Consider the following 26724-nt stretch of genomic DNA (forward strand, 5'->3'; position numbering starts at 1 on the left):
TGTGAACGATAAAAATTAATAAATTTCTATTATTGTCTATCAATGTCAAAAAATATACAATTTTGCTATATGTCGTAAATATTTTGTCAAATTCGCTTTTTTTTTTTTTTTTTTGTAATTTTCAATATCAATTAATACCTTCAAACTTGATGTATTAATTTAAATATCAAAATAATAATTACATTAATTTATATCCTAAAGTTTTATAAATTTATCAATCCATGCATTCCATTATTTAGTTTGAAAAACATCTCACAAACATTTAATTTTTTCAATTAAACTTAATAAATTGTTATAAGTGAGTTGATATACATTTAATTTTTTCAATTAAACTTAATAAATTGTTATAAGTGAGCTGATATAGAACTATTAGGAATATATTTGAATATCGCTTATACATAAATTATTGTACACGTGTATGACTTTTACAAATGTCAATTTAACCTAATTGATGACTATCGAGTGTAAAACATACTAGAAGAGGCGTAAATTCACTTCATATCGCTATCATTGAAGGTGAGACAATAAATTGTTGCAATTTGGCCCCATAGAACTCTTAACGTCCTGAATGGTGAAAATAGTAGTCTTTGCTGTGCCGTCTAATTTGAAGATTATGTTTTCTATAGTCTACGGCCCCTTATCTACCTCACAGTTGGAGATAATGCATAGAATTATTTGGTTAAGAACAATATCAATTTACATTCTAAAACCTCCGAGGGAGGGAGGCTGCATCCATTAAGAACCCTAACTAACATAATAATTGTATGAAAAATCAGTAGTCTATTTAATTATTGTGTTTTTCTTCACTCAAAAAAAGGTATTACACACATGTAAAAGTCACGCATTCACGATTTAAAACAAGATCAAGATTTCAATTGATTCATTTAATAAATCTTGTAGTTTAAATTAATGCATCCATTAATAGTAACACATAACTAAACCAAACTGTATTTTTAGTTGAACTTGAGAGAATAAAGCTCTAAAATATCCTAGTTTAACACTTTAACTAATTAAACGAAATATAACCTCAACTAAGATATATTGATATTTCATCAAATCTGTGCACTTTCAAATTATTTATTTTAAAAATTGTATTTTCTCCATCTAAGTACTAGCCATAGTGTCTAGCTCATTGATTTATACAAATAAGGTGATGTATTTGAAGTCAGTCAAACTTAAGCATCATATGACAAACGTAGAATGTGGATTATCAGTCTTGAAGTTAGAGAAAGAGAAGAAAAACTTTAAATACCAATATAGGCCGTAAACGTTGCCACAGCCCACCGTGTGGACATGCCAATAAGCTTAAAGAACCTTTTTTAAAAAAGGAAAAAAGAAAAAGATTTAGATGAACTGTATTAACTATTCTAAAAAAAATGAACATGTCCTCATAAGGTGCCATTAATGACAATAGTTTAAAAGAAATTTGGCATTAGTTGATAATCTAAAATACAAACCTCTAGAAGTCTTTTGAATAAGATATATAATACAATGAAGTAACAAGGTTAGAAGTTCAGAGTCATTCATCCATTTAGAAATTGATGTTACCACATATATTCTAAGTCTATGTTTCAATTTCCATCTCAAATTCAAAAATATTTATACTATTATGAAAAGTTAAAAATACTTAGCACATGTTTAGATGCTTAGATGACTTTCTAAATGTACAAATAGGGCTCATGAAAGACATCCATAAATAAAAGTCTTACCCACCCATTTGGAGAGATTAAAAGAATTGACAACAAAACGTTGAAGCTCCGGTCAATAATGTCAAGATTACAATCAAACCCTTACAAAGATTGAAGATTAAAGTTTCCTAACTTTCAAAGGGGCATGCATGTATTAGAGATTGTAATTAAAGAGTTCATTCAACAAAGTACAAACTAAATTTCTCTCAAAAATCTCATCTAAAACATACTAACACACGAAGAATTATATAAACATATATATATTTTTAAAGAATATTAAAAGTAGTTCCATGTTGAAAGTTGCTAATGTAAAGTAAGCACAAATAGCACTTGGCTTTTGAAAGAAATCAAATACGGAGACCTTCAGAATCAAAGATATTGCAATGGACAAACAAAGCTAAAGCTTCAAGCTGCATAAAAAGATTACAGATTCATCTTAAGGAATCTACTTACAATGCCCAATCAAAGCCATGGCTTCTGCAGACGAACACGAACACGAACAGGTGTAATCCAAATCATCGGGACCCTATTATGATGAGGTATACTGGGAGAGCAGAAAGACAAGCTGAGTTTATAGAATCGTATAAATTAGTGTACGAGCAACGTACACAGCAGTGGAAACTCAAATGCAAAACAAGAGAGGGAGCAAACCCAAACTAAGTATAAATACTATCACAAGGCCAAGCCAAATTGTTGTTGTCATTATAGGCACGTAGGTAATGTCACTCCATGACAAACAAAAGCCAAAACCAAGTAAGCAATCACTAGGAGGAGGATTATCAGCATTACCCTGCAAGAATTAAGGCATTTATTTCATAAGTAGGAAGCAGAATATCATCATCTTTAAGACATTGAGATGCTTTCTAAACCAAATTTGTTGAAGCAGAAGTTGCACTATCTGAAGAGCACACAGAGAAATGTTTAATCACTGAAAATGAAAAGGCAGGCACTGGGAGCAATCATGCTTTCCGTAATGTATTTCTTAATTTAGTTTATATGCTAGCAGTTTAGCACCAGTTGACAAATTACAGAATATGACATATATTGTAAACATGTACATGTGACGTGGGGGAATCAACATCTAACTTCGAGATTGATGGTACAAACATGATGCAAGTTGAGCTATGCTCATATATATATATATATATATATATATATATATATATATATATATATATATATAATACAAAAATGCATGAACAATCCTACATTAGTGTACTTGTTTGTACTGAGTGCAGAATCATTCTTTAGAAGGGGAGGAACCATACATGAGCTTAACATTTTTCCACCAAATAGTGTTTCTGAAACGCCGAGCCTGCTTTCTAAATCGCATGGTGTTTCCTTGCATATTAGTAGTTTTATCCACAAGCAGCTCCAATCGATCACCTCTCTCTAAAACTTTGTCAATATTCTCTATCATGACATTTCGCACCTGTAAAACACAATAACTATTGGTTATCATTTATCAATAACATGATATTATGCTGAACCTAACATTAAGTACAATAATATTTTAAATCTGATTACAATGTGGCAATATATTGGTGATGGTAAATTAGAATAACGTACTGGAAGAATCACACCAACGATCACCAGTAATTAATAGAACTACAACAAACTAAAGGAAAAAAGAACATTCTTACAACATGCATCATTGTACATAACCCGCTCCCTCCCCATTTCTCAAGATTGAAAGTATGGAGATGTGTATGTAATTACATCCTAGACTAAGTGAAGTGTAAGGAGGTAAATAACTGCTTTCAGGTACTACAAGATTACATAAACAAAATACTTGAGAATTTTAAAAAATTACCTGACTCATTTCACCTTTCAACCGGTTGATCCGATCTGCATTTGGGTCATTGGAGTAGTATTCCAATTGCTGACTCAGAACTCTTGAGAATTCATCGTTCATGCCATAAGCATTGGCTGAATGAACTGCACGGCCATATGTCCTTACAAATCTCTGATGAATATCTTCAAGGAATGCAAAAGGAATCCTTCCTGAAGAATATAGGTTGTCATTGTCAGTACAACTCAAAACTCATTGACTGTAGTTGATAGTATGAATGAGTTGGGTAAAGGTTTCAAAGATGATTGGCTTCACTTGTCGTCCAAAGCCGACAAAGATTGAAAAACATTTTATTCCCCATGGCCGTGTTATTTTACAAAGAACCAAGAATCCTCACACTAGTCATTTTGATGTTACTAACAACGAATTGAAATCATGGAAAACATCGTCCAGGTTCAATAATACAAATGCCATCCAAATTCCACACATACTGTCTTTTAGCGAGCATCAAAACAGATCAAGCAATAATTACAAATAGCGAACAGTGAACAAACAAGGACTAAATCATACAAGACAAAGCACATCTGCCAACTCCCCGTCTTCAGACTATAAAGCTCTACTCACAGTCTACCGCCAATTTTCGAAATAAACGGTATACTGTACAGCACAACTACATGATCCGACTAAACAGTGTTAAATAATTATCATTCCCCATCCAAAACAAAAAATAAATAAATTATTCGATAATTTGCACCAGACTACTCAAACACAGCGCAGTCCTCATTAACGATACTACAAGTGAGAAATTCATATAAAGAAAAAGAGTGATACTCACTTCCGGCAGTGTCATCGGCCATACAAAGCACCGTGAGGCCATCGGTACGCTTGACGTGAAAGATATAGCGATCCTGAGAGTAGGAAACATGAGAATCATCGTTTCCGGGAATCTTATCGAGTATTTGGCGAGAAATCGAGCTAGCATTCGTCGGCGTTGCGGAAAATTCAGCCAAAACCACCGATCCCCTTGCCACGAGCGCATAAATTATAGCCATGAGAGAGATGATTTGATAGGTCGAACTATTGGGATAAAATCGAGTGCAAAAAGTAGGTCGATGAGTGGAATTGAAGCAGCCGGTACGTGGTGGTGGGAAGATCAGGATCTTGATTCTCTCAACGCCAGCTTGAAATTCAGGCGTTGAAGATTATCGAAGAGAGAGAGAGAGAAAGGAAATGAAATTAGGTTTTTAAAAAATCAAAATCAACTTTGCCAACACAGCGGGAATGAGCTACAAAGTGGATTGCAATTATTTCACCTTTTCTTTCCTTACGAGAAAATTGCAAAATTCATCTCTAAAATTTTTAAAAATTAAATTGCAATAGTTGCAATAATATCCCAAAATTAAAAATTTATTGATTATATAAGTTTAATAATTCAATTTTGTTCCCTCCTCAATTTAATTTTTACCTTTATCATAAATTTGAGAATTCAATTTAAAGGTCTAATTGTTATCAATTATTAAAAGTTTGTGGGTGTATTGCAATTATCACTATAATTTATTTTATAAATATTTTTTTTTGTTATTTATCTTCTTGTTTTAATAAATAATAATAAAATTATTTTAAATTATAGACTATAATATTTTATTATATTTATAAATATTTTTGTTATTTTACTATATATATATTAAAGAATAACCAAATATAATATTTCAATTTTAGAAATAGAAATTATATATATTCAAAACTTTAGTATAACACTAGTAGAAAGGATAATAAGCATAAGGAAAACTCATGAATGGAATATGAAAGGTTTGTTTCATTATATGCTTAATTTTTAATTAGTTCTTCAACTTCAAATTTTGTCCCATAGGTCAATTTGATTTGTTGAATATGAAAATGAAAATTTTAGGTTTAAAAAAGAAAAACTTCTTGTCTTGTGTTTAGTTTAGTACATCTACAAAAATAAAGTTGAAACTTTGCCGATTAAAATTGTCATGTAAAAATATTTTTTAAAAATTGAAAGACTAGAGTTATTTATTTATTTTATTTATATTATCTCCGAGAGTATAGTTGTTTAAAGTATATGATCGTATGTCAAGAATAAGGGTGTAAGAATGTAGGTTGAACCCGACAATCCGGACTACTCAACCCATATTATATGGGTTGGATTGGGCTAAAAAAAACTAGATTTTATCGGTTTGGGTTAGTTCTTGGGTTGGAGGGTTGAAAATTTTGGTTCAACCCAACCCGAATTAATATATATTATATTATTTATTTAATAAAGCTTTAAAAAATAATTAAGTTATATCGCTTTCCATTCCTCATTTTTCTTCTACTCATATTGCGTTTTCTCACGTTTGTTTCTCTTTCGCCTCTGTCTTCTCAAATCTCCTCATTTTCATCATTCGGTTTCTTAAATCTCATCCCTCTTCGCCAAAATCTTCTCATATCTCATTTCTTAGCGACTCAAATCTCCTCCCTCTTCTCAAATCTACTCATTTTCGTTGGTCATTCATCTTCTCAGATCTACTTATTTTTGTCGGTGGTTCGTCTTCTCATATCTCCTTCCTCTTTGTTGTTCTTCTTCTCAGATATCTTTTCCTCCTCACCGTACGTCCCTCATCTTTCGACCCTTATCTACTATCTACGTCGTTCGGCCCTTCATCTGTCCCCCATCTTCTGTCTTTCCGCCCATCTACTCCCTCTTCTTGTCGTTCGGTTTTCAATCTGAAAACTCAACCCAACCCAATGATTCATATTTTATGGGTTTGGTTGGGTTGAGTTGAAAACTTAATTTAGGTTTTTCGGGTTGTCAACGTAAACAACTCGAAAATATGGGTGTTGGGTTGAGAATGTCTCCAAACCCGATTACACCCCTAGTCAAGAGGTTTATTGGTTTCTTTTAATAAGAAGATGTTCATTCAATAAATTAAAACAAACAACTTCTTCGGAGGTTGAAGAAAACCAAGAAAGAAAAAATAAAAAACAAATCCAACTACCATAATACACAACTCGAGCCATAAAATGAAAATATTCCTTTTGCATAACGCGCACTACACAAAAAAGACAACACATGGACAACAACCTAACCTTCTTTGCAAAACTTGTAAGCTTCAACAAATCTTGGTTCTTACGTGTAATAATTAACATTAATAAGCTCAACACAATCTGACACCGCATGAACAAAAGGAGATCGAAAACCATACCCAAAATAATCATTTTAAAAACTTTCTAATTTTATACCATCGACCATAAAACATTGAAAATCTTAATGGGACTACTTAGAGCTCACTCACTTGTGAAAGTTATAATACTTTAAGAAGTCGGCAAGCTTCTTAAAAAGATATAATATATGAAAAACAAAGAAGACGTGGTAAACCAAAGTTATTAATTAAAATCTATATTCAAAAGCATTTAATATAGGCGTTAAATTTTGAATAATAATTATTCTTCTTACAAAGATAATGTTCCAAATAAAACGATAGAGATAATTTATCAGATACAAATATAATACAAAAACTAGTAACAACAAAACAACCCAAACATCTTAACACAGAAGAGAAACAACATCACACAACTTAAACAAAGCGGCTCTAAAGAAAACCGTCCATACCATTCTCTATATAAAAATAACTCTCAACCACTTAAAACAACACCTAAAATTCTTAAAAACTGAATATTAGACTAATCATAAAATAGTAATATACAATTTTGTTATTATTTTTGTTGCCTATCATCCACTAATAAAAATAAATAATGAGTTTTCAACAGATAAAAAGAAAGAAGGATTGCTGCAAGTAAAACGAATTAACTTATTTTAAATATAACAAAATATCATTTTTATTTAATATATATTAATGCAATAGCACTTTGTATGAAAAAAACGAGTGTAAATTAATATAAATTAGAGTTCAACATGCCACCAATTGTTTGAAAGAGACCCAGATGCCACTTTGCACTTGCATGAAGAAAGATAATATTTTAAAATTTATTATTCTTTTAGACAAATAACTTTAATTATAACTAAAAATACAAAAACAAAACCATATTAAATTATTTCGATAACCTAACAAAGTTACAAAATCTAACCCATAAATGTAAAAAGAGATCTAAGCAAAAAAGCATACTTAATTTGCCAGGTTTAAAAGGATAGAGTGAGAAAGTTTTTATAATAGAATTAGAGAGTTTATATAGTATATTTTTCTAAACTATAGTATTATAATTGTGAATAACCTAGAATACAAAATTTATAAATAATTAAACAACAAGACGCTCGTGTACTTAGTTATTTGTAGCGTTAGACAACAAATTAAGACATTTCAACACAAGCCGAGATGTATTCCACCGAACAAATTATATGGGTCACTTCGATTATTCCTTTTTAATTTTATATGAATATAGTAAATAAAAAGAGTGGTAGATAATTTTGTATTTCTTTTTTAAGAAAAAATAAAGCCCTTTATCACTAATTACAAATATCAATTATTATAATTTAATTGCAAGCCTAAAAATATTGTGAAAAACAAAAGAATAGAAGCCTAACGAATTTATTATCTCATGAGATAATGTTTATCCTCAAATTGTAAAAAACAAAGATACTAAAAAACAACAATTTGACTTTATTCAAATAAAAAAAATAACACAAACCCTCTTCTCTAATCTTCTACTCTTTTCTTATATATATATATATATATATATATATATATATATATATACTTTTTTGTATATAAAAAAAGTCTTTTTAAAGGAATTTTTCTTAAGAAAACAACTTAATAAAAAAATTTAGAACCTATTCTATAACCATTTTGTTTTCTATTTTTTAGTTAAATTTACTTCCTTTCCATATTTATTTTTAATACCATGGTTGAACTCGTAATTAATTCCAACAATAATTTTTAAGAAATATAATTTTAAAAGTTTGGCTTAATTTTTTTGAATATTCAATAGAAAATATAGATAATAAATAAATAAATTTAAAAATAGAAGTAGTATATATATGTTTAATTTTAAAAAACAAAAATCAAATAGTTACTAAACCTAATTTAATATTTAAATTTTACTCAAGGAGTAATACACGTTTGTCTTTAAAATTTAAATGGTTTAGGATGTAGTAAGTAACAATTTAGTAGATTTGTTTTTCTCTATTTTGTAAACACCTTATTCATTAAAAATAAAATTTAGAGAATTAGTCATTTTCATTACCAACATTTTAGGTAATTTTGTAATTAACCTTTTGATAGATTCCATTTCATCTTCTAATAAAACTTGATTAACTGATTAAAGAAAGTTTGGTTGTGATTAAACATATAGTTTTTTAAAAAATATTCTATTTTTAAAATTGTCCCAAACAAATCGTTATTTCTTGTAAATAAATGTTCAAATTATTTAACTATTTCTTTATAAGCATTATTTTCATTCTTTTGATAAATGTACAAAATTATAATTTCACAGAATAAATATCAAACTTGAAATTCATTCTAATTCAAGATTTTTTTCTTTTTATGAATTTGCCATCAATGTCATATTATTAATTTTCTTTTGAGCAAATATAAATTTACCTAAATTTGTAATAATTACTTAATCAGAACAATTTTTTTTTTGGACGATATACATAGAGTAGAAATTAAATGAAATGCATATAGGCCTAGTATATATTTTAGTAATCATTTGAAGAAAGTTAGTTGGATTATAAATTTATAATTTAATGTCACGTGGTATAGTGATATACTAGATGCTAATAACGATCTAGCATTATAATGATATGATCTAAAGTTTTGGAACTCAATGTTACAAAATACAATTTAGAATCGTAATGAATTGGTAGGTTTACAAACATTGTTTTCCATTTAATTATGTTGAGCCTAATTTGTCGAATTGCGTTTAGTTTTGTGATAATTGATCACATGATTTTCTATCGTCGTAGTAAGGGTTTGATTCCTCATTCTCACAATGGTTGTACTAAACTTAATACCATCTTAAATAGATTTAATTTCATTCAATTATAATGGTTGAACTAAAATCTAAATCATCATGACCCTTTTTGATAACATATTTTTTTATTTTTTAAAAAATTATTTTGTGTAGTTTTAAAAATTCGACTTCATTTTTAAAAGCATGGATAGAAAGTGGATAAAAAGACAATAAAATTGTAAAAAATTATTTACATTTTATGGCAAAATAAATTTAGTAGTTTTTGTTAGTATAAATAGTTTGTTTTTTTTTAATTCTCTAAAAATCCAAACCTAAAGGTGTAAATAGTTAAAAATAATTATTGGTGTATTTTTAAAAAATAGAATTATTTCGAAAACGAAAAAAAGCCGACAAATCTACAATAAAAAATATAAAAAAAATGTGAACTTTTAAATTTGGATAGTCAAATTTTAACGATTTTTTTCAAAAAAAATTTATTTCTATTTGGAAAGCGATTATTTATATTTGACAAATGATTGCTTAGATCTTGTACACAATCGGACGATCATTTATATTTGAGACACGATAGTTTATGTTTAGCAGCCAAATATAAATTATTTTTTGTACATTAACATTTAGATTTTGCTATTTTTTCTCATGATGTTTTATATTAGAAATAATCAAATATAAGTTAAATTTTTAAAAAGAAAAAATAAATCATTTATATTTAATAAACCAAATAACAGTTTGAAAAATAAAATAAAAGAAAAACTACCAAAAGAATAAATACGATAAAAATGAAATATTAAAAAATGGCTAGAGTTTTATGACTTTTCTCATTTTTTTTTGCACTGTAAACATTTGGTTGATTTGTTATATTTATAAAAATTAACTATAATTGTTTGTATACTTAATTTTTAAAAATTAAAAAATAAAATGATTGTTGAATGGAAATCCAAATATTTTAATTCTTAAAAACTAAAAACGAAAAAAAAAAAAGCTATATTTTAATTTTTTTTTTTATTCTCTCCATTCTTGTTATGATTTGGATTTAAATTAAAATAAAAGGGTGTGAGAGTGAAAAGGGACATGAGAAAGTTGAGTACTAGACAAAAAAACAAAATTAGTTTTTTAAGTTTATTTGGTTTACTTGCAATGAATATGTTTTTATATTTAGGGTTTAAAAAATGGTTCAAAAATATTTTTAGGTTTTGGATAAAAAACCTATTAAAACTTTATTTGAAAAATATTTATTTAGCTATTGAAAATATTTATAAATACATTTTTAACTTAGAAAAAACTCCAACTAATTCAACTTTCACAACAAAGTTCTTAGCATCCAAAATAAAAAACCAAAATTTTAACTTAAAACCATAGGTTTAAATATTCATCAATATTTTTATATTTTCAGGAGTACGACATCGCATATTGACACAAGGGAGGATTGTTATTTCCATTATATTATAAAAAAATTCACAAATTACATAAATAAACATTTAAATTACACTAATATAAATAATAGACATGTTTACTTATTTGAAAACAATAAATTATTTATTTGCTCACTTAAATTTGTTTTTATAATTTTTTCAAAAATATCTATCAAAATCAAAATTTTTATAAAATTAACAAATTGATATATCATCATCGTCGATAATTTAAACTTTTATTAAAACACAATATTCCACAAAAGCTCGTGGCGTTTCAAAAGAACATTCTCCTTAAAATATACTAAAACATGAACTAGTTAAATAAAAAAAATCTTACTTAACTCCATCAAACTATCGCAGTATATTAATTACAATAAGGAACTATTGAGATTGATTATATTTGTGATCTATTATTTTGTATTAGTAGTCAAAGTAAATTTAAAATCATGGTTTTAACTTAAATTTTGTTTAGTGAGAAAAGTAATGTAAAATTTAGATCAATAGAATATTTTTAAAATTTGAAATAATTTATAAAACTTTTTAATAATTAAAAGATACTTTTAAAACAAAATCTTAACCGTCTCTATCCAAAACTAATATTAGTTTATTTTTTAAAGTTTAATAGCACTTTTTAAACTTTTAAAAGTTTATATGTATTTTATAAGTTTTATATCATAAAATAGAGGTGTTTTGTTTTTAAAAAATATTGAAAAAGTGTTTTATACTATTTGAAACAAAACTACTAAAAATAAAATTAATGCCATGTAAAAATATTACATTTATTTAAAAATTATCTTTTAAAAATTGTGGTTGTTGAATTTTGACCTTAAACGATAAAATAAAAAAAAGTAAGATAGTTCGAGAAAAGATAAAATTTGATCTTATTTATGATTGAAAAAATCTCACACCACACTCGAAATAGATTTAATATAGATCTATATTAAATTCCTTATAAATAACACTATTATGAGGCAATTTAAATTGATTTATTCCTAATTCTGCTATTATTGGTTAATATCAAGACTCTCGTGTAATTCAAATGCATTCCATTTTAGAATTTCAAACGACTAAAAAATATCATTTTCAAAATTTGTATTATAAAATCTAAAACCCAATGGCACGAAAAACATATCAACCCAACCCAATCTCTACGACTTAAGTTGGGTTGGTTGGTTCATGAATTCACCTAACATAACCGGGAGAACCAACCAAAACTTAATGTTTATTTATTTATATTTAGGATTTATATTAATACATTTATTCTAATTATTTAACTTCATTAATTTTTTTTTGGATAATTTGTTCTCACCAGCTTATAAAAATAAGTTTTCTTTAGTAGAAAGAAAAATCTAATTATATAAATATAATTTCGATAAATGCAAATAATTAGATACCGTTTTATCAAAAAGAAAATGTTTCATTATATTGAATTCATAAATGCAAATAATTTAATTTTAATTTTAACTCAATACCAATAATAATAAAAAAAACAATCAAGTCACATTTTTACAAATTAACATTTTACTTTCTTTTATAATCAAAATTTAAACAAATTATTTATTTGACTAACTCATACCTATCGACTCCGAATTATTTTATGATGGAATTGAGTTTTTACATAAAAGGTGTTTAGATTGCATATATTGTTTAATGGAAATAGTCATTAAATATTTTTGATTTAAATCATGTACGTAATATTTTAAAAATTTGTATTTGATTAAATAATGTGTAAAAAGTAAAATAAAATAATTACTTAACTAAACTAAATGTTAGTTATCAATTACGAATAATAAAAAAAAAGAATACATTTTAACTAAAAATAATTAAATTAATATAAATTAATTAGAATATTGTTAATAAATTAAGTGAAGTAATTAACTTAATACAAAATATCAATAGAAAGATATTAGCTAAAATTTATTAAGCCTAAATCGTATATTTATATTTAGTTAAAATCTAACAGTAATATGAACTAATCAAGCTAATCATTCGAACGTGAAAGTCTTAACGAAATTTACAATAGCCAGAAAAGAAGAGGGTAAAATGGTCAACATGAAGAAAGTATGCGCCATTTTTCCAATTAATATTTAAGAGCACAATTCGGAGTCGTTTTTGGAAAAAAGGAGAAAATAGGGTCATTGTAGCCATTATTCTATTCTACGAGAGAATTGCCATCCGCCGAGAAGCTCAAGGAAGAAAGTCTCGGGCGAGAAGACGACAGTTCGGTGTTTGCTTCTCAAGCACTCTCTCTCTCCTTTTTATTTTTTCTTTCTTCCATTCTCTCTCTTTAACAGCTAACAAGACGACGGAACCCAAAAGCCAAAGCTCTGAGAAAAATTCCTAATTCACTCTCTGCACGCGCCTTCAGGTGGCTACGTTTCCCCCCTTTGCTGGCGTTAGATTCTACTCCCATCTGTCCAAATTCAGATTTTCATCTCTCCTTTTGCTATTTCCGATTCGATCCGATGAAAACAATCCGTCGCTGATTGTTGTGGAATTCGAGTGTGAGGTCGTTCATTCAATGGTTGATTGGATGGATTGGATTGCTTAGAGGATAAGGAAGACGATCTAATCGAATTCGTGTTTCCGATCCTGATGACTGTCTTCAATTTGTGGTAATTTTAGGACAATTTTGAAGTATGATGCTGAATCGAAGTCCGCCTAAGCATAGACATGATGGAACCTCGCCGTTGCCGCTTGGAATGGACTGGAGCCCTCCTCCTCGAAAATGGGTTAGTCGTATGTTATGATAACGTGGAATTGTTTACTTGGAATTTCGACTATGAGAACTGTTGATTTAAGTTTTTTCTTTTCTTTGGACTTTTCCTGGTGGATTGACCGAATAGATTTCACTTGCTTTGTCGAATTTATTCGTCCGGGTTGCTGGATTATGTGATTTTTGAATAATATCTACTGTTTTTTTTTTTCTTTTCACGATCTCATTGATTTGTGGTTTAATTCGTAAAATCTACTTGCAAGCTGTTGTCTAAACACACCATATTTAGCTTAGGTTACTTCTAATGAGTCGCATCGTTCTTAGTGTATCAGCGGCCTTTTTTGCACCCCATGAACGAACTGGAGTCCTTCTAAGTTCTACCTTTTTCTTTTCTTTTATAGGGAATTTATGGCTGCCTAGGTTGCAATACTTTTCAAACCAATTGTTGTTTTTAAAAAAAGAAAGAAAGGAACTCAACGATAAATTTTTGAAAATTTTCAGTTAAGAAGTTATCTCATTTAAGTAATAAATTTGGAAGAAGTAAAGTAAAGACCTGTGGCCTAGCTCTACGTTTCTGCCAATGTTGGGTGGTGTATAACAATAGCAACTAACTCTCTTGTTTTTTTTACTATTAAATGCACTCTTTGTTTTTGGTGGTTTACTTATATCTTCACTCAGAAAGCCTTCATTTCATGCGCAGAATGGGAAAGACACAGTTTGGCCTCATGACCATCACACAGGATGGAGTTACTGTGTTATAATACCTTCATGGGTTGCCCTTCCGAAAACACGAGCTGCAGATCCCATAGTGGTACTCTTTTCTACAGCTCCTGTTTCTTTTGGTACCTATGGTTTTTTTTTAATTAATTAATAGCTTGTTTGTGCCTCTATGAATAACATCTTAGTTGTTAGGAAATGCTGATATGGATTAATCACTTGCATTATCTGAAGTTGCAAAAATATGGTACCCAAAAAATGACGTTGCAAGAAAATGTGTCCTAGTATTAATAATTGGCAGCAGCACAAATAATTTCTCTTGTATGAATCAACTTATCCTTTTTCTAGTCAATCTGCACATACTCAAAGGATACATAACCAATTACCCTCCCAAAAGTTGTTGGTTCTATCCTGTGTATTCTTACATTTTTTTTCAATGAAAGTTGTTCTAGCATACATATATTTTCTTGTACATTAACATTATCAAGGGACAGTTCTACAGGGTTCAGGTTGCTGTACAGTCACCTGAAGGGATCACAGCAATGCGGGGAGTATTAAGGCGATTTAATGATTTCATGAATTTATTTTCAGATGTAAGTTCATGCATTTTATTTTACTTGGGAATAACCGTTTTCATATTGAAAGATTTCTTGTTACCACTCGTCTTTTGAGGAAAAATGATTTCCATTGTTATGTTTAAAAGACAATTACTCTCATTTTTAATTGTTCTCAGTTTTGAGATTTTATCACTTTTTAGGTTAAAAAGGCTTTTCCAAAGAAAATGATTCCCCCAGCTCCACCCAAAGGAATCTTACGGATGAAGACCAGGGCACTTTTAGAAGAGGTGTGCAATCTGCTTAATGTTGCATGCACGAGCATGTTATTTTATTTTCTGTTCTTCCTCTGTGTCTATGCTGGCAAATGTTTTATATGAATTGATTATCATTGTATGACTCAATCCTTTTGCCAATATGCAAGGAATTGAGAATCATTTTCGATAGGAACTAGAAATGAGGAACATTAGAATAAAAACTGAGCTACTGACCGTGTTATTAGACGTTCCTAAATCATACCTATGCTTATAAACTTTGTCCTGCATTCCTCTACAATAATTTCTTTGAAGGAAAGCAGGAATGGCTAGTCACCTACATCTGTCTTTCAAATATTATAGGACTTCCAATAGACTTCTAGATTCCTTGAAGCACCACAAATTTCTATGTGTTCCTAGTGCACCGTGGGTCTACTTTCTGCAGATTATACAGATAACTAAACCTTTTGGTTTTGAGATTGAGTGTTGAAGTTACCTTTACGTGTGCAATTATTTTATGCATTTTGGTTGTGTATCCGTAAGACTGTAACTATTATTCTTCACAGGTTTAATTTTATTGCAGAGAAGGCGCTCTTTGGAGGAGTGGTTGACAAAGCTCCTGTCTGACATTGATATATCAAGAAGTGTTGCAGTAGCGTCCTTCCTTGAGCTAGAAGCTGCTGCTAGGTCTTGTACGTTCTTTCTAGAAAAAATGTCTTTGGTTTGTTTTAGTTTTTACCCTTTTTAAAGTGTTGATTCTAAACATTATTATATGAAATTCTTCATAACATATATATTGGAGTTCTAATATTTTAATTCCTACGACAATGCTTTCAGCTTTCCAAAATGATAATCAGGGGCCATCAGGTGAATACCCTGATTATAGCAGCAAGATATCAGCACATCAGTCCCCTCCTAATTCGAGCTCATCTACGCTCATTGGTGGTCTGTCACTTGCATCAGATTATGGTAGTGATACTGCTTATGAGGCCTCTGAACTTGGTACAGCAAGTCTGGGAAGAGATGATAATTCTGAAATTGCCATCGATGATTTAGCTTTGGATGACGATCTTTCCAGTCCAATTGAAAAACTTGTGAAGTATGGATTGTCCAATATTGATGAGGGTCTGTTTATGGGACAGACCATTCTAGAGCAGTTGGAAGGCCTTCCAAAACATAAAGCTCATCCTAGATATAATAACAATTTAAAGGATGGTCATAATGGTAATACTTCCAAAGCATCGTACTTGGATAAAAATGGACTGGTACCATTTGTAGAGCCTGAGCATGGCAAGGTAATTGGCCATGCTCGCAAGCTGTCTGATGAGAGTATAGCAAGTGATGCAAGTTCTCTGAGAGGTGGAGAAATTTCAAGCGTTTCACTTCGAAATTCAGTTGGCAATGGCTCACTTGATCATTCAGGAGCTGAGGTTTCAAATGCAATTGAATTTCATACCAACCCTGAATTGCATTTTTCACATGATGCACTCCTCTTCCCAAAGGATCATCGGCATAAACTGAATAGGGTTCTTTCAACAATGCATCAAAGGCTAGTGACAGCAAAAACAGACATGGAGGACCTCATATCAAGATTGAATCAGGAAATAACTGTTAAAGATTACCTTACAACAATGGTATAACCAATGAAATACTTAAAATTTTCTGTTTATTCCATTTGTGAATTAACTGGATGTTCTTGGTTTAGATGTTAGAATATGTCTACCCTAAGGGCCCTTTGAATATGTTTTTATTTTTATCTAATGTATTTAACAGTTTTTTAGTAATTCATTTTCCAGCCATTGGCTGTGCAAGGTTCCTTTATGAATGGCTGTGTAGTGTTATATGTTTGCCTGTCATGAGAAACACATACCAGCTGGTCCACATATTCTATGTGCGCTATCATATGCTGAATGCCAAATCTTTTTTAATGTCAAGTTTTCTGTGCCAATGGCTTGTTCTTTGGACCAACTATCATAGCATACGCTTGACCAACTCAATAATACAATCATAAGTTCTGAAAATGACGTATGTTTGTACTTACATACTGGACACTGACAGTAGCCTAATTCATCTTGTGTCAATTTGTTCCCAGGTTAAGGATTTGGAAGTAGAACTTGAAACAAACAAGCAGAAAAGTAAAGAAAACCTTCAACAAGCTATTTTGATGGAGAGGGAAAAAGTTACCCAAATGCAGTGGGAAATGGAGGAACTTCGTCACAGATCATTGGAAATGGAGTTAAAATTGAAGTCTAAAGAAAAAAAGGTCTTTAATCTTCAAAATTGGCCTTATTTATGCCACCGCCATTACTATTTTGCACTAACTCCTTTTGATGATACACAAAATGCTCTAGGGTGAAAATTCATTTTCAGTGCCTACAGAAGAATTTACCCTCCAGGAGAAAGTTGCCTTGCAAGAAGAGCTTGAATCCACGAAAGAACAACTAAAGAATGTTTCTAAGCAATTTGAAGAGCTTGAAGGAAAATCAAAAGCAGACATCAGGGTGCTTGTTAAAGAGGTTAAATCTCTTCGAAGTACCCAAGCCAAACTTAAACAGGAGCTTAGTCAAACACTTCAACAGAAGTCTGAAACTGAGGTAGTTGCAATCTGCTAATTGTGCTATGATTAAGGTGTCGAATGGAAATGACTACAAGTTTTTTGTTACACTTGTTTGACATATATTTCAACATGAAACGATTTTACTTGAACAAGATCTGTTCTATAAGTTGTGCAACTGTGTCCTAGAGTTCTAATGAGACATATTTCAATATGGACAAATTTTGTTTACTTTATCTCATCTGCCTTTTACTTTATAAACCATACAAAATCTTTTTTCTCTTCGACCATATGTCGGAAAAAAAGAAAAAGAAAAAACATTTAATATTTTAACTAGGAATTTGCATCTGCAATCTCTATTCACTTTATTAACTGAGAAAATCTAGTTGGCATATTTTGATAGAACTAAAGAGTTTAATTTTAGTATGTCCTGTTGATGTTCCTTTTCTCCTCCTCATTCAGGAACTTCTTCAACAGGAAAGAGAAACGAGACAGCATGCAAACAAGGCTTGGAGCAAGCTGCTGTCTGAATGCAAGAGCCTACATGCTCGGCTTAAAAAATGCAGCATGAATTTTTCCCCGGATGATGATTATAATCATGATGCGGAATCTTCATCCTTATCTAATGCCTTAGATTTGCTGACAACATCTGATGATCAACTAAATCTTCTCCTGGCTGAGGTACCCAATATGCTTTATTATGTATCTATTATCCTGCAGAGCTCTTCTATGGTCTGCGTACTCTCAAGCCTCAACTAAACCATTGTCTCCTCATCCCTCCCGCTCCCTCTGTACCAAACTTCCCTTTGCTTACTACTAATGTACTTGATGCCTTAAAGAGCTTGTTGGAAAAGACACACGGTCTTTGAGTAACACCTACTTAGAGGTCGTGTGTTTTGATCTATTCTTTGAGTGAGAGCTTAATAAAGAATTTCTTGATATCTTTATGGGCCTGGAGCAGTCCAATATTTTTATATATATATATATGGGATGTAAAAGACAACGTAATAATATGATAGAACCTGAATATATTGAACCATAATGGAGTGTTTGGGGCAAGTGGTGGAATAGGGAACTCCAAGGAGTTGTGTATTCCTGGGCTCAGTGTAAGAAGTCAAAAGCCATGATATGATGTTATTTACTGTTGAGACTCACAAGCTCCTTGGGACAAACAAAGAGTGGTGTCAATGACTCCACACTTTCCTACTCCTACTCCTCAACTCCTTGATTTAAAAATCCCCTAATGTAATGAAAATACAAGAGAGGTACTTGGACCCTTCCAACCTTGAGATCACTCTCAAGCTCTAATTCATTCACCAAAATATTGCCTATCTTCCTCCTTCCTTACTCAATTCATAACCAAACTTCCAACCACTTAGCTAATTAGTAATATACCCTTGATAACTCTCAAATACCATTCATATCGCATTTCTAACATCTGCACTAAGGACGTTCTTAACACTATCCCTTCATCATTGTCAAGTTAGAATTCTTCTTCCGTCACTTTTTTGTATCATTGTGATTCTTCTTCTGATTGCTTTACGGTGTTTTTGTTCGTTCATAATTAAAACATTTGTTGGGATAAACTGTGCAGGTAAATCTTCTGTCCGATGGCATACAGACTGCTACTCCAATGGCAGATGATGACGACAACGATTCAATTAAAGTAGATGCAGAGTTGAGGATGGTACTTAAAGACATATTCACGGAAAACAGTAGGTTGAGGAAACAGGTCAATTCGTATTTCCGACACAATATGAGATTGAGGATGTCAAAGGAAGGTGATGATGCAGAGGCGTCTTCTTCTTCTTCTTCTTCACAAAACACTAAAGTAAATATCACAACAGAGACATGATTCCCTGTTTATCAGTATATTATTTCCTCCTTTCTTCTTGTTTTTTGCCTTCTCACCCCTTTAAATATAAGAAAAGCACTTTGTTGATTCAGAAGCCCTTTTGCACATCTTTGGATAAATAATGCTGCTTGGTATAGTCCATAATTTTAGTTAGTGCAAAAGTCAGTCATCTCGTTTTGTGACTTGGCGTTTGCTGATCTATAGCTTTTTAGGGATTTTTTTTCCTCCCACGATGTTGTGCTTTTCAGGGATTTTTACACTATAAATTAGAGGACCCTGCATCTGACAAGGGTTGCTCATATACCCCCAGATATTTGCTTTCTGGCCCCTCACATTACACAGAATGTTGTCTTACTTTTACGTTGCCCTCGTGTTTTTGTTCATTACGAGGAGATGAAGACAAAGCCAAAAATGAACTTAGATTCTTACTTTTGGTTGGTATATTTATGGTTAATATGTAGATATATTTTAGGACGTGGTTTTAAGAAAGAAAAATGTGCATGTGCATCTCAACCATTGCATGGTGCATTCTATATACGAGGAACCAATCATCAATCGTAAACACAGACAGTGGTAGATCCAAAAAATTTATATAGAGACGTTAGATACTATATAATAAACACACTAAGCAATGTTAAAAGTATATAGATATTTTGCTAATGTTCTAATAACATTCACAATCAACAATTTTCACCTGATTTTTTATTTTTTGTAACGTAAATATGAATTTAAAAAGTGTATAAAAAATATAGAAAAAAATAATACGTTTTTTTTTAAGGTTGTTGAGAGTATAAAAATTTATATCATCGACTTTGTTGTATTTTTATTCTAAATATTTGTTAATCTCGACAACTAGGAAATAAGTTAGGTTAGGTTACGAAGTGAGGGTGTCGGGTGCATGCGAGGACACAAACGACTTTGTTTAAAATAAAATATTATTTAATATATATACTTTAATACTTTGTTTAAAATAAAATATTATTTAATATATATACTTTAATATGATAGTTGAGATCCTTAATAAATGAGTTCTGAATAGAAGTTCTAAACCCTAAAATCCTAAAACCCTTTCCTCTCTCTTTCTCCTTCGTCAAACCCGATTCCTCTCTCCCCAACTTTGACTCTATTTGTCCTTCGGTTTAGACTCACCATTCTCGAAAATATTACTTCAAAGGGTTTTGAATCCCAGTCGAGACCGAGGGTTTTCCACAGGCCAACAGTCTTCTCTATCCATCATCAATGGCGGACGACGATTACAATGACCTTGACATGGGGTTCTCACTCTCTGTCCTTTATGCTTTTTCTCCAATCCATTTTATGTTGTTCCTCTGCTCAACTGGTTTCTTTAGAAAATTTGTCAAATGCAAAACCCTAATCTCGAAACTAAAGTTCATTCTTTCAATTCCAATTCATAATGGATTTATAGGCCTCTTGCTGCATGTGTATCCACATGACCTTCATTAGGAACGTCCATGAATCACTGAGGCTTCTATTCGCTTTATTCCCTGTTTTTTATGCCCCTTTTCTTTTGCATAAAAAACTCAGCCTTGCTTCTAGAATACAGATTGCTGTACTTGCTTTATTTATTTATTATTTTGTCTGTTAAGTTAGTCACTGAGATACCATGGGTTAGTGCTTTGCAATTTGCATCACGTTTTTCTTTATTTTTTGTTAATGAGTTTTATTAATCGTGCAAAATGTACACATGGAAAGCAGATAAATGGAATATAATTGTAAAAACTATGCATGAGGATTTGAATTCCAACTCTTGGGCCCATGGACAGTGATTTGTTATTTGAATTGGATATACTAATATTTCATTCTTAGTTATTGTTTTGACCACACTGCCCACTGGTATTATCTTGGTTTGTGAAAGGCCCTTATATTTTCATTTAGGATGATTTGAAGTTGCAAATATCTTTCAGCTCTTATATTAATAAGGGATTTTTGCTGCAGATATGAGGATGAGCCACCAGAACCCGAGATTGAGGTAAGAAATAATTAGTTTGAGTATTTTTTAAAGAAAGTGCACTACTGATCTTTTTGCAGTTGATTAATTATAGTGAAACTGTGAATGATGTATAGGAAGGTGCTGAAGAAGAATTGGATACTAACACTGATGATGTTCCTGGTGAACCCGTTGAAGCAGAGGGAAAGGAAGATGAAGAACCTGTTGAACGTGTGCGTAAAACCTCAAAATTTATGACTAAGTATGAACGTGCTAGAATTTTGGGTACACGCGCCCTCCAAATCAGGTTCTCTTTTTTTTTTTTGACATTTGTTTCATCTAATTTTTGCATTCATCAAGTTTGTCAATGATTTGATGATTCTTTTTCCTTTTGAGCAGCATGAATGCTCCTGTGATGGTTGAGTTGGAGGGTGAGACTGATCCACTTGAGGTTAGATTTTGAAATGTTAAGCTAATTTTTGAAAAACTTTCTTATGGTTTTTGCATTCAGTAGATGTATTTTAGTTTCCCCATATGTCCCATATGTCTATGATGGTTGGTATGCGTATGCATACATGGAAGTAAAAGGTTAACTTACAATCCTACAAAATTGCATGTTAGGGGTTAAAATGAATTTTTTCAAATAATCAATTTCTTAAAAAGCTGAAGAGGCTTATGTGTCGAGGCCAGGCTCTATAGTTTAGTACCTTCATTCAACCATAAGAGGGTTATGCCTCACATAGAAGAAGTTTATGTCTTTGTGAAAGCTCATCCTCTCTTAGAAGAAGTTTAGGTCTATGTGAAAGTTCATCCTCTCGTAGAAGAAGTTTGTCTTTGTGAAAGCTCACTGAGACTGACAATCTCTAGGCTTTATCTATTAGTACATTATCATCAGTACCCGAATATATTGAAAGAATAAAGGTGAACGATAATGAAAATACAAGTTGAATTAAGCGTTCATGGTACTTGACTCTCCCAATCTTGAGATATTCTCAAGCCCTACTTCGTATACCAAAATATTGCTCACCTTCTCCATACGCCTCCCCTTTATTTATAGCCAACTTCCCTAACATACTCTCGAACTAATTCCTAATATACTCATAATATTCCTTTAATACCATCCTATCTTTATCAGCCCCTAAAACACACTATGTCATCAAGGTGTGGGTACTGAACCTTTTTTTTAGCCTTGGAATTAATGTGGGCTTCAATCAATTCCTTTGAACTCAATATGCATCCCACAGACCAAAACCATGTGCCTCTGATTTTCCAACATTTGGTTCCACCACCCAGATCTGCACGTGGGCATCAGTTAGTTTGTGCATCTCTTCATGCAAATTGCTTCTTTCTCAAGATGCACGTAATCTGCCCCTTTCCCATGATTGCTTCTCCAGCCACCGTAGATCAACATTTTTTGATGTGACAGCGCCTCTGACCACTATGAATCATCATTTTCCATATACAGTGTTTTTTACCACTGTAGTGCAGCCTCGTTTGCCAAAGAAGCGGGGCAGTTGCTCCCTCAGCATTCTTCCTGTCTTCAACTAGCACGATTATTAGCAAGTCCTTCTACCATCTTGTCTTCATCTGTTGTCCCTTTGTCATCTCAGCCAATCAACCGCTGACAACTTCTTTCTTCATTAGGTTGTCCGTTTGTTTTGCTAACCATTGGATAATCAAAAAGTTCTTCTGCCATCATTTCCTCTTCGATTTCTTCTTCCTCTTTCTTGTTCCGTTCTTTCACCAGTCGTGTTGCTTTTCTGACCTAAACGAGCCTTTTCTCCATCTATCTCGATTCTTTTTCTTTTTAGTGTGTTTATCCTTCTTTTGTTCCTCTTGCTGCTTTCTTTTCTTTACGTATTTATTTTTCCTCTGCCAATTTTGCTTTGTTTTCCTTGGGTCCGCTGCTCTTATTCTATTCTGGTTGTATTTGAAGTTTCTCACCTCTGTCAACGATTCAAGTTTGACAGCCTTTTGTTCTTGAGTTTCTGTATCTTGCGAGATGCTTACATTTGATCGATTTCTTTTCAATTAGATATTGGTTCCACTGTTTCTAACAGAATGACTCTTCTTTTCACTTCTTCTACATTCAATAAGATTCGATTTTTGCCAACATGAGCTTAGCTCAACTGACACCTGTATGTTCCTATGGACAAGAGGTCTCAGGTTCAAATCCCCACCCCAGCATCTATTACAGTACCTTTGCAAAAAAAAAAAAAGACTCAATTCTTTGTTTCCTTTCTTTGCGAATTTGATTTCCTTTTTTCTCCCTATTGCAGTCTCTCCCCTCTCTTTGAGAAATTCTCTCATTTATATGACCCCTGCTTTTCTTCCTCTTGTTGAATTCAGAAAATGGATTCCATCTCATTCATTGGAACCATATCCATCAACAGTCTCTTCGTGACTTTGCATCGAACTCCATGGAATCAAACAACTCTGTACCAAATTGATAGAATTCGAATATATTGAAAGATGAATGATAATAAAAATACAAGATAAACCAAGAGTTCAAGGTACTTGGGCCCTCCCAACTTCTCAAGCCGTAATTCGTTTTCCAGAATATTGCTTACCTTCTCCATTCCCCTCGGCCCTCCCTTCTATTTATAACCAACTTTCCTAACTCCCTTTCTATTTACTAATATATCCCTAATATTCCTCAAATACTAATCCTATCGTATTAAAGATGTCTTTTTAGAATTATTTATCAAGTCAAAATATGAGGTTATTTTATTTATTTATTTTCTTATTAACACTTTTATATGAGTATAATGTTTTGCAATATTTGGTCATACTAATTTAGAATTTGTAAAATGTTGCCTTTTAGCCTTTTAAAACATCGCAAAAAGTAGGGTATAGTTGAAATGAACTTCAAGTTTAAAGGTAATTGTATATAGACTTTGTCTAGTGTTTCAAATTTTCAACTAACCCATGATGAACCAAGATAATTTGTTGGATGACATTCATGAGTTTCGTTTACTTAGTTGCTAAAACTGGTAGTACTGTTTACTGTTTGTATTTAATAGCTTATGCTTTTCTAGAGAATAAGGATTTATGCGTTTCTAGAGAATAAAGATAAGCTTTTCTAGAGAATAAGGATTTATGCTTTTCTATTATTCTTGTAGATGTCAATTTCATGCTTTTCCATTATTCTCTTGTATGTCAATTCTCATCTAATCCTGTGCTGTCTTAGATTGCAATGAAGGAACTTCGTGAGCGGAAGATACCCTTCACCATCCGTCGCTACTTGCCAGATGGAAGGTTAGATCTGCTTCTTAGATGTCTTTTATCTTTAATGTTCGGAATGGATTCTTCTGCTTAGAGGCTTACAATGATTTCCATCTAAGTACAAGAGTTCAATTTTTAGCTAAATTCTAAAAATAAAAACAAGTTTTTAATAACTATTTTTTCTTTTTAGTTTTCAAATTTTGGCTTGGTTTTTAAAGCCATTGGTTAAATTTTGAAAAACAAAAACAAGAAGTGAAGTGGTTACAAAATGAGCCTAAGTTTGCACTCGTAAAACATTACTGAAATTCAGAGGTAAAACAGACATTTGTTTAATTTCCAAAAACAATATTAAAAAATCAAAATAATTACCAAGCACCTTAGTTTCTAGTTTTGAAATTTGGTTTAAGTATTGAAATGTTTAATTAGAAAATATGAAAACCATGATAAAGAAGTTGTAACGAAACAAACACAGTTTTAAAAAATCAAAAACCAAATAGTTCAAATGGTGTTATCAAATGAGATCCAAGCGTATCTAACTTATTTGGTTTCTATAACTCTTACCAAGAAGTTTTAGTTTGTTTCTAAAACAACTTCCGTATAAGCAAAATTTGTTTACGTTAATTTTGAGCAGTTATGAAGACTGGGGCGTTGATGAACTGATTGTGGAGGACTCTTGGAAGAGGCAAGTTGGTGGTGCTTGAATTTTGATGTTTTTGTGAGATAATATATAGCTTTTCTGTCAATTGCATAGCCGATTTGTTCGCTCCTTTAATCAACTTGTGAATGTTGTGGTTGTTGCATAACTTATCTATAATATTGGAATGAAATCACTTTTGAGAAACAGACATTTCTTGTTTGTTTATAACTACACATGCCATTAACACTTGAATAACATTCATTAACCCAAAAACTTTGTGTCTTAATTGCTCTTTCTGACTTCTAAAGAAGAATACTAATTTGTTTAAAAAAGATTTAGAAGTACTTGTGTTGTGTGGTCGACTATGTTATGATTCGGTTTTGGTAAGGTCTACGTTGGTCTTGATTTTCATTTTTATACAGAAATTCCCTTGTATTGTTTCTTAGGTGTTTTTAGGTTTCATTTTGTGTTAATTTAACCTTTTTACCCTTATTTCGATTTTTAAATTTTTTTTCTTATTAACATTATTTTTAAAATTTTGAATTGTTTTATTAATTTTGGTTGATATTTATTCGATATTTCAATTTTTATTTTTAAATTTTAGGAGATTTTATTTGTTTATTTTTTCTTATTTCTTGGTGAAAATTGATCACCTTTTCCTTGATAATCATCTTCCTTCTTTTTCAATATATTATGATTCATTTACACTTTTAAAAGTAGATAGTAATTTTAGAAATAATAAAGTATATCATTCATATTTGTGATGGTATTATTTACAACTTTGTCCCATAGATTAAAAAAACTATAATATACATATAAATGAAATAGTATAGTGTTAGCCATTAGGGGACCCGACTTTGTGAGTTGATACACCCCAGGAGGGGACACACCGGAAAATGAAATGATATTAAATAAAAGGGAAACTAACGGTAATGGTTGTAATGTAATAAAACGATGTACATATTTATTATAAGAACGTGTGTGTCAGCCGAGCCTATTATTGTGGCACAAAAAACGTGTGGCCTTCAATCTTCACACGTGTTTGGTACACCACCTTCCATACAATAAAGATTTCTTCCAACATAATTAATTATGTGTTTATAAATATATTCTTTTAAGATTTTGTTATTTAAAATAACATTTTTTAATTAAATATTTAGTCAAAATAAATATAACTTCAATATTGAAATTCAGAGTTTGGATTATTTTATTCGTGGCTCTTTTTCTCCTCACGAAAAAGAACCTCTATTATATTCCTTTTATAAATTTAAAAGCATATTTATATTCTACTTTATCTTGCACACAAATCATCAACATCAACATTATTATTATAGAACGTATTGTAATTTAGTCATCATTTAAGGCTGTGTCCGAGTGGTAGATGGAAGAAATAGATATTAAAAGAACGTGGAAAGACGTGAGTATTAATACCATTTTGTTGCCA

The 26724-nt window shown here is 31.1% G+C and overlaps 3 protein-coding genes across 4 annotated transcripts; 2 read left to right on the forward strand and 1 right to left on the reverse strand.

Moving 5' to 3' along the window:
- Window positions 1–1812: 1812 nt before the first annotated feature.
- LOC101209595 (vesicle-associated membrane protein 711) lies at window positions 1813–4772 on the reverse strand. Its single transcript, XM_004136311.3, has 4 exons — window positions 4316–4772; window positions 3502–3692; window positions 2957–3120; window positions 1813–2478 (listed from the first exon to the last, which is right to left on the reverse strand). The coding sequence occupies exons 1-4, from the start codon at window positions 4530–4532 to the stop codon at window positions 2391–2393; spliced, it is 660 nt and encodes a 219-aa protein (XP_004136359.1). The 5' UTR covers window positions 4533–4772; the 3' UTR covers window positions 1813–2390.
- An 8199-nt stretch (window positions 4773–12971) lies between these two features.
- LOC101209349 (hypothetical protein) lies at window positions 12972–19898 on the forward strand. Of its 2 annotated transcripts, XM_004136310.3 has the most exons (10): window positions 12972–13552; window positions 14237–14347; window positions 14748–14846; window positions 15011–15097; window positions 15645–15753; window positions 15899–16695; window positions 17154–17324; window positions 17413–17655; window positions 18078–18296; window positions 19210–19898. In XM_004136310.3, the coding sequence occupies exons 1-10, from the start codon at window positions 13460–13462 to the stop codon at window positions 19468–19470; spliced, it is 2190 nt and encodes a 729-aa protein (XP_004136358.2). In that variant the 5' UTR covers window positions 12972–13459; the 3' UTR covers window positions 19471–19898. The 2 variants fall into 2 exon arrangements, with proteins under 2 accessions (XP_004136358.2, XP_011652475.1); XM_011654173.2 differs by lacking the exon at window positions 12972–13552 and having other exon boundaries at window positions 14756–14846.
- Window positions 19899–20502: 604 nt separating this feature from the next.
- LOC101209100 (DNA-directed RNA polymerases II, IV and V subunit 6A) lies at window positions 20503–25490 on the forward strand. Its single transcript, XM_004136309.3, has 6 exons — window positions 20503–20744; window positions 21427–21460; window positions 21556–21725; window positions 21818–21869; window positions 24609–24676; window positions 25275–25490. Exons 1-6 carry the CDS (start codon window positions 20710–20712, stop codon window positions 25342–25344), a joined length of 429 nt encoding a protein of 142 aa, XP_004136357.1. The 5' UTR covers window positions 20503–20709; the 3' UTR covers window positions 25345–25490.
- Window positions 25491–26724: the final 1234 nt, after the last annotated feature.

The sequence above is a fragment of the Cucumis sativus genome, chromosome 3 (genome assembly GCF_000004075.3).
Source record: "Cucumis sativus cultivar 9930 chromosome 3, Cucumber_9930_V3, whole genome shotgun sequence".
In the NCBI taxonomy this organism is placed as follows: Eukaryota; Viridiplantae; Streptophyta; class Magnoliopsida; order Cucurbitales; family Cucurbitaceae; genus Cucumis; species Cucumis sativus.